At 36.2% G+C, this 8,897-nt stretch overlaps 1 protein-coding gene across 1 annotated transcript in view; it reads right to left on the bottom strand.

Moving 5' to 3' along the window:
* LOC141445423 (aminopeptidase N-like) overlaps positions 1–8,297 on the bottom strand; it is a 21,999-nt gene extending 13,702 nt beyond the window's left edge. Inside the window, exons 1-2 of the mRNA XM_074111266.1 lie at positions 8,066–8,297; positions 7,302–7,485 (exon numbers count right to left, since the gene is read on the bottom strand). Coding sequence (XP_073967367.1) covers positions 7,302–7,485; positions 8,066–8,297 — 416 coding nt within the window. The remainder of the gene's footprint in view (positions 1–7,301; positions 7,486–8,065) is intronic.
* Between the last annotated feature and the right edge of the window lie 600 nt (positions 8,298–8,897).

Below are 8,897 nucleotides of genomic sequence, written 5' to 3'. Positions count from 1 at the left end.
TTTATTAAAATCCCGGAATTTTAATTCAACTGCTGGATCTTATGATTTACGCGTACAAAGCCGCGGGTAAACACCAATTTCAATATTTGCTTGTTCCTATTGGTTACGCTAGTTATGAAATAAATATTTAGGTTAACTGGAAGAGATCCTTTAAGGATAAGTTCGCCTTTATAGATCTCTTTCTTGTTAACTGTAATTTTCATATTTATTGATTTATTTGTCAATAAAAAATTACAGCACTACAGTAAAACCAATGTGCTGTAAAATTCAAATTATACAAAAAAAAACACAAAAAGACATTAAAAACACCAAAAAACCCCCGCCGGCACTTGGAGTCTGAGACCAAAAATTAATCATATGTTGTTGTTGTTGTGTTTTCATATGTTTTATGTACAACTACCTTTCGCCCGTGGCTTTGTCCGCGTGGAATTCGGTTATTGCGCGCTGTTCCCTCGGAAACTGTGCATTTTCCGGGATAAAAAGTAGCCTATGTCACTCTCTGGCCCAGCTTTGTGCCAAAAATCACGTCAATCCGTCGCTCCGTTTTGACGTGAAAGACGAACAAACATACACACACTTTCACATTTATAATAGTAAGGGGCTGTTTTACCACCCATTGATTAACTTTATTTGACGGATAAATATGATGCGGTCTCCGTCTATTCGACCAAAAAAAACAGAGACGGCATCACATTTATCCGTCAGATAAATTTAATCAATGGGTGGTGATACTGGGGCAAATATGGATAGAGTTATACAATACAATACAATATTTCTTATTCTTGTTCTTATTCTTATATAGCCCTAGATGATGATGATGACTTCTAGACTCGCTCCTAGATATGGAGAAACATTGCTGTTGTCCAATCGCTTTTGAAATCCTTCCGATTTTCTGTTGGACACACTGGTTCAAACTCTGACGGGCATGCCATGATTGCGCCTTCAATGCATGAATTACGCTTGATTGCTCGATTGCTTCCTTCTATGCGCATTAATCTCAATGCAACCAGCAATAACCTAGTATTGATCTGAAATTTTCTTCATTACTTCGAATATATAATTCATTCTAGTACTACTTCCTACTATAATATTACATATTATAAACGCGAAAGTTTGCGTGTGTATAAAACAGCTAGATAAATTTGGATGAAATTTGATGCGTAGATAGCTGTACATGTAAAATTACACGCGGGCTACTTTTTATCCCGATATTCTCACGAGATTGGGATGTGCAATTTCAAACTTACAGCTACATACGTACCAAATTTCATCAAAATCCTTCCAGATACATTTAACGTGAACGAGTAACAAACACACACACACACACACACACACACACACACACACACACACACACACACAAACTTTCACATTTATAACATAATTACTAGACTAGAGTTTAAATTAATTATATGCTCTTGAAAATAAATTGAGGCCCGCTTTCTAATATGCCTTTGTTTGTCTTTGCGTACAAGGGTCGAAAAGAAAAGAGCTTTTCTTGAAGCTGACGAACATCTTATCTTCATCTTCATCATACGCTGATTGTAATTAATTAAACATTATTAGTGAACTGATTCTGACTGTGACAGTGAGATAATACAATACACGAGACGAATAAACGGATAATTATAAGAAATATTTGGGTGATCTTAATTGCCAGTTATTGACTCGTAATGTGTTGACATACATGACTCTTGCAATTTGATAAATATATATAGACCTTGTGCCTGCTTGTGCCATCCACGAAGACGCGTGATTTTGACAAAATTAGACATTAATGACATTGTAATAAGAACCACGGCACGCGTCATCCGTGAATGACTCTACTTATACTACCTAAAAAGAAAAAAAGGCCTCGTGAGGTTAATTAGTAAAATGATAATACAAAAAATATAATTCTTTGACTATAAACTAAAGACGGCTTTATTATGTAATACAACAGACACAATACAAATACTTCCATTCAATTAAGTAAATGTATTTTTAATTTAATTTTTCCGATGAAACTCTAAATGCCCTTATAGTCTGCCCTTACTGTATCTGTGTCTGTGTGTGCAGTGTACTGTGTAGTGTGGAGCTAAACATGTTCCGAAAGCCCCGAAGCACTTGTTTCTACATGTAAACGATGATTTATTAAAATTTCCACGCTGGCTGGCTGACATCAATCCCATGTAACATATTTCTACTTTATTTCTATCGTATTTTGTCGGATACTATCCAATTTATTACTATTTATCTTTCTTACTCAATTAGCTTAAGTAAATTTCAATAAACTAGTTGAGAAAGCAAGATACTTAATACGAACTTTCCCTACACACTACGATGGCAAAACATCTGCGTACATCTGCATTGGTGGTTATACCCGCGTAACTAGTTATTAAGTCTGCAGTGGCGTGGCGTCGTAACAACTCGATTCCCACCCGGTTGCTAAATGTTTTACTTGACATACTATACTCTGAGGAGTTGTTTCCAAATACACACGTACCTGAAACACGTTTCTATCACTCCGGGTTGCCTAACGAAAATGTTCACGCCACGTCACTGTAAGTGGTAGTATAATTTGAATTCTAAGAATTACCACAATAATAATTGTAAGTACAATACAATAACTCTTCATTGCACACCAATACATAGCAAGCAGTACAGAAAACAGGTATATAGGTACCTACACAGAGACTTTGTGAAGTAAGCAATAGGCGGCCTTATCGCTACAAAAAAACAATAAACATACATTAAAACATACATAGACACATAATTACATATGTATGTATTGGTTGTACAGTCAGCGTCATAAATAAGTGATCACTTTTGTACCTTGTCACTTTAACGTCATGTCTGAAAAAGCATACGAAATTGTGTAACGACTGAAAGCGACAAGGTACAGAAATTATCACTTATTTATGACGTTGACTGTACGAAGAACATTCGTAAAAACTTTCGTGTCTCTATTTTCTATGTATAGACTGAGAGATTTAGATTTATGGTATTTTACGTAGGTACATACATGTATACAAGTACATCCCATAGGAATATCAGTATTAAAGGAAGACCATGTCGTGTTATTTCCGAGATTCACCTATCTGCAAGCAACAAATATAAAATCCGTCTAGCTGCTTCAGTGTAAAAGAGTGGCAAACATTCACGCAGCCAACCAAACTACAAACTTTCACATTTTATAATTTTAATTAAGTAATATTCTCCTAGAATTACCGTTTGTAGAATATTACTTGTCTAGGCACAAGAGAGATTTATATTCTGTTGTTCTCTACTAAATTAACTGTCAAGTTTGGGGTCAGCTCCTTAATTTAACGTAGTTTTCTTGATATGCTTTTACAAGCTAGATTTTAAGGGCTTTTAGTATTCTCACAATACACGAAACAAGACTGTTGCTATTGATTGTACGTCACCACAAAGCTTAGTTAACCGTGGAACATTAATTTCACTTAATTTCAAAAAATATATGGCTCTATCCATCGGAGGACGATTTCGCCAGTGTCTAGTGGGTTATGCTGCTGTACGGTACAAAAAATCTAGAAAACGAAATAGGTATGAGAAGAAATGGTGGATAGACGAGACGAGACGTGCGCGTATCAATATTTTAACTTGTTTAATTTTTTGTGGTAAGTAAGTTAAGGAAGCTCATTAATATTTGGCTTTATATCACTTAATTAATTGTTAAATGATGTTCTGACTCTAAACAATTTGTGGACGATGGTTGCTTCCTGCTGCCGTTGGCACTAATGAAAATGAGTTCTCATTAGTCTGCTAATTTGTCTAAATGATAACCGTTTTCACATTGCGACAACCCGGAGCGGATAAGCTCGTTTTCCCAGTTAATATGTCATGATTGCCAGCTCGGAAATATAATTTACCTAGATATACAACCTACGTAATATGTAGGTAACTATAATGATAAGCAAAATGAACTAATAGTTCTTTTAGCTCATGTGCGGTCCATTATCTTAATGGATGTACGTTGGATTGTAGGAGATAATTAAATGTCGTTTCGTACGTAAGTAATAAACTACCTAACAAGTTAACAACATTATAAGCAGAGTCATTATGTATCCTTTTTTCGTAGTGATAATATAAATGATCCTAGGCGTTTTCTGTACTAATACAACATGCAATTTGGCAGCCACGTAACCTACTGTCGGTGATTCTTATGTAGGTGCCTACTTATAATCATCCTACTAATATTATAATCCTTCTATATATAATATAATAAATGTGAATTGTGAGTGAGTGAGTATGTTGTTACTTCTTCTCAAAAATTTGGCGGAAAGTTTAGTTTTCACAACCTCTCCTTCAGAAAGTAACTTTTTCCTCCCTGGCGAGAAGGGGCAAAAGTGCACTTTTTCTATTCAAGGCTTTAAGTTGTTTATTGCAAAAATGCCATTTTTTGAAGTGTATTTTAAAAGCCACGCCATTTTATATGCTGGTTGTTCTTTAATAATATTTAGAATTATTTTTTTCAAGTTTATTAAGCTCGGTGTGAAAAGTTGTATGAGGCCACTTCGGGAGCAAAATTATTTTTTCATCTTGGGCGCTAACACTTGAATCCTCAATTACCGCTTAGGATTTTCTACTTTAGAATCCCTGCTACGCGCTCAGGATTCTATTGTAGAATCCTTCGCTAACATTCTAGGATTAATTTACGCCCTCGCCGTAAATACACCATTTGCTTCTCCTTGTGACAACAAATAACTATTATAACCTGGATTAAAAACATTTTTAGGCTACTTTTTATCCCGATATTCTCCGCACGATAGGGATTAAATCTCGAAATAACAACCGCGGCGGTTAGTCATGAAGAGTTTGGTATTTAGGTAGTTGGGACGTCTGGAATAACACATAGTTCGACTTTTTGAACCCGATATTTTCCACGGGATGAAACCTAGGCCAAAAAACTTAAAATAACAACGTGAGCTTAAAGCCATGAATATTTCGTATGTAGGTAGCTGAATGTCTAGAAAACACATAGATTTTGACTTTTTGATTCGATATTCCCACGGATATAGGGATAAAATGTCGAAAATAAACAACCGCTGGGTTTAGAGCATGAAATTGGTATGTAGGATAGCCGGGGACGTCTGGGAAATAAAACACATTACGCTACTTTTTATTCCCGATTATGGATAGTTTTGTAACTAAAGGGACGCCCATACATCCCTGTAATACTATTATTATTTTGTAATTTTTTCTTTATTGTATACTGGCAGTTTTTAAGTGTATTTGAATTATTTTATTTCGAAAAAAATGACTTTCTGCCACGCTTTCTGTTCTTGCGGCGCATTCTTTTCTTCTTAGCAATGGATAGTTCTTTCCGAAAGCGCTGGTGGTTAAAAAATTGACGTGTAAAAGTGCCCATTGCGGCCTATTTACTAAATAAATGATTTGAATTTGAATTAGGATAGGGAATTTTTTGAAATTTCAGCACTGGGTTTAGTCTTGAATTTCACAACACAACCTCAATGAAGACTACGATATAAATTTTGGAAATTTCCAGGGGAATTTTGTAAAATCCCGAAAATTTCAATTGCAACTACCAGACCGAACAGTTTACGCGTGAGAAACCGCGGGTAAAAGCAAGTATTTTAATTAATGTAAGTCTTAGAAAGGGAGTAATTTAGGACTATTTCTTAATTGTAGTTGCTAAATCGTTTTTTCTAAGAACATCTTCAGCAGATTGTGTTCAGTCACAGCGGAACAATTTTTTGACAATATTATTTCCGTAACGAGTGGCCGTGGTCTTGTACATATTTTTCCCACCAAGATACCTTTTAGTTTGTTCACTGAGATTTGTTCCTACTCGTATTACAAGACAGGTGACAGGTTTTTCTCCAATTTGGCGTCTAACGTGATAATATGAATAAATTCTAGTTATTATGAGGGCTACGGAACTTTCGCAAAAACTATACTAATTGCATTCCGATTCGTAAAATTTTTGTAGAGTCGTATTACGTATTTATGTATTACGTGTTAAGTGTTTATATTGACAAAGCTCCAAAACTGGTTAGTGAAATATAATTTACCCTTTTGTCATTTTGAATATTAGTAATTACTTATTTGAGTCAAAAGATGTACCTACTATTTATTTACTTAACTACATAATATGTAAAAATAAAAATAAATTACTTTCTATTAGTTAAAAGTTAAAAATCATGAATTAACATTTTTTCCACTTTCACCTGACTCCGCCTCCACGAACCTCCGCCTCCGTTAAGAAGACCTCCATTACAACCCTAGTTTTCACTAGAAAAGTATTTTAGTTCAGAACGTCCATCGATCTTTCCATGCATTATTATACACCTACCTAAACTTAACATAACGACCACTTGCGCTTTTGCCAAAAAAAAAATCATGAAAAAGACGAATCTTGGAAGCTATTGTTATATATTCAAATATATTTTCAGGGTCCAAAGATGTCTTAGTTACACCGTGATAAAAGCAAACTTTTACACATTGTACCAGAACTTACGGGCGAGTCATGACGTTGTCGCCGTTTAACCGCGAGTTAGGGGCACTCGGAGGTACGAATGGACAAAATAGAGAATTACGTGAGTAACTTTCATTTGGCCAGTCACCGCTACACGCCTGATAAGAGCACAGGACTGTTTTGTTACTTGTTTTGTTCCCCACACTTTCCCATGGATATTTCTGACGCCCGACGAATTAATATTATTAACGAGACCTTTGAAACGTTATAGCTTCTTTTCTGAGACTACATTAAAAGTTCCGCAAGTTATTTAAATGAAATTCCTGATAAAGGTACTAAAGATGAAAAGTTTTAGAACAAAACAATAGGACAAAGCAATAATAACCTCAAATTGCGAGTTCTTGTCGTTTAATATTCTAGTTGAGAGGCGGAGTAATATTCTTAATTTTCCATATTACAAAGTCCATCATACTCTTTCATTTACTTAAATGTTCAACGGTTTCGCTCGAGCGTAATAAGAAAGGGCTTTCAGCGCGTACTTACTTATTGGAGTTAAAATTATCAGGCCTGACGTGCCATTCCACGTGACAACAATACACAAAAGCACTCGCGATCACATTCATAAATATCTTTCTATCCTCACCTATTCCGTTTGACAAAAATAAGTTTATTTAATTTTATTTTTCATTAATACTGATCATTGCAGCTATCGACTTCAAGCTTCAAACTGGCCGAGGATGTAGCTCACTTTTTCAGTAGGTAGTACGTAACATCATATTTTATGCACTGTGAAAAACTGACGACGACGACATTGAATCCAAGTCTAATCGGATGAACAAGTTCCTTACAAGGATGTGCCTACTTGATCAGAACCACCGGCCCACGCTCTAAGTAACCGTGTGGAAAGTGGGCGTTAAAAGAAGATAACGAGATTGTTTCTATCAGGTGACCTTTACTAATTATTTTCCCTTTGTGGCGACGACAAAAGCCGTGATTGTACAGCCTCATCGGCGGCGTCGAGAGCCCTCGGCCCGAGCACTCTCTGCCTGTTACAAATTGTGCCAAATTGTCAACTCAGGCCCCGATCGCACTTGATTCAGATATTGCAGCATCCGCGACACTTTTTTACTTGGAAGGAAGTAAGTATATTTATTAAGGCAGGCGTTTGATTATGCTGTGATGAATGTAATTGGGTAGGCCGGTTACTTGCAAGGAAGGTTGTCCTGCTAGGGGCACCCGTCGAGTTTTAATTTGCCTGAGCTAACATTATAAAGTAGCCAATTAAAATTCCCCAGTACCTACCAACACCCTCTTTCATTAATTATTCCATGCAAAATTTAATTTATGTACTTACCTTATTTATTTATTTTTAAGAGAGCCGACGGCTATATTTTGATTCGAAAGTATGTACCGAGGTTAAAATCAGAGGTAGACCTTGGGGGGATGTACATTCGGTTCACACGGTCTTATATTTCTCACTATACGATTATTTACAGCACTGGCTGTATGCCTAGAAACTTAAACGAGTTTTAAATAACAAACAAATATGATACATAGCTAAAGACATCTTTATTTAGTTTCATTTTAAGAAACTCGTCATTTGAATCCGTAACTATCCCATGTAACGATCAAGATCAGCTATTTGAGGCACATTGTATTCTAGTGACACTACAAAATCGTATAGAAACACCATCACGTTGCTTATGAGGAACATCAGGTTGATTATTTGTACTCCGGGGTTGTCTGGCGACAGCGTGCGCGGGTCAGACAGCACACAAAGATGCCCCAAGAGGACCACAGCGCTCGGTACAGGAGGCTCGAAATTCCCCACTTGTTCCAACAAGTACCCTAAAGCCATAATAGCGTGTCCTGCATACGGCAAGTACAACGCTATCAACTCATTCAAATACACCATCAGCACTGGCTTCCATCCATATCATTTTAACATTTCAACGCTGCAATGTTACTATATTCGTTGATAATCAGCAACAGGCTTGCAATTACAAAGAAGTATATTTCAAAGAAGCCGCGTCGAAGTCTGGTCATAAAAATGAAGTTTTCTAGAAGAGCAGTAAGGTACGAGACTATTGAAAGCATGTGTACGGTACTAGTTAAAAAGTTTATGGCTTTGACGCAGGTACAGACTTTATGTTCTAATATAAATCGTAATGCAAGTACGCACCCGCCCAGGAGAGGCGTGTAAAATGCAACTGAGTGTAGAATAGCCTCGACACATGGCATTTCTATTTCAGCTTTCTTTTTGCTGTGGACTTTCTGTCATTATCTATTATCACTGATTTCATATGATATCTTCAGGAATGGTTGACATCACGACCGGTATGTAGTTTCTGATTTAACATGTTGTGGACCGGGCGATAGCTGTGATGAATTTGAGACATTTATTATAGTTTCGTGTCTTGTGCCATATCTTATTTCGATCTTATTGTTAATTTAAAAG

This window comes from Choristoneura fumiferana, chromosome 2 (assembly GCF_025370935.1).
Source record: "Choristoneura fumiferana chromosome 2, NRCan_CFum_1, whole genome shotgun sequence".
NCBI classification, from domain to species: Eukaryota; Metazoa; Arthropoda; class Insecta; order Lepidoptera; family Tortricidae; genus Choristoneura; species Choristoneura fumiferana.
The sequence above is the reverse complement of the archived record's forward strand: the minus strand, read 5'-3'. Positions and strand labels throughout refer to the sequence as shown.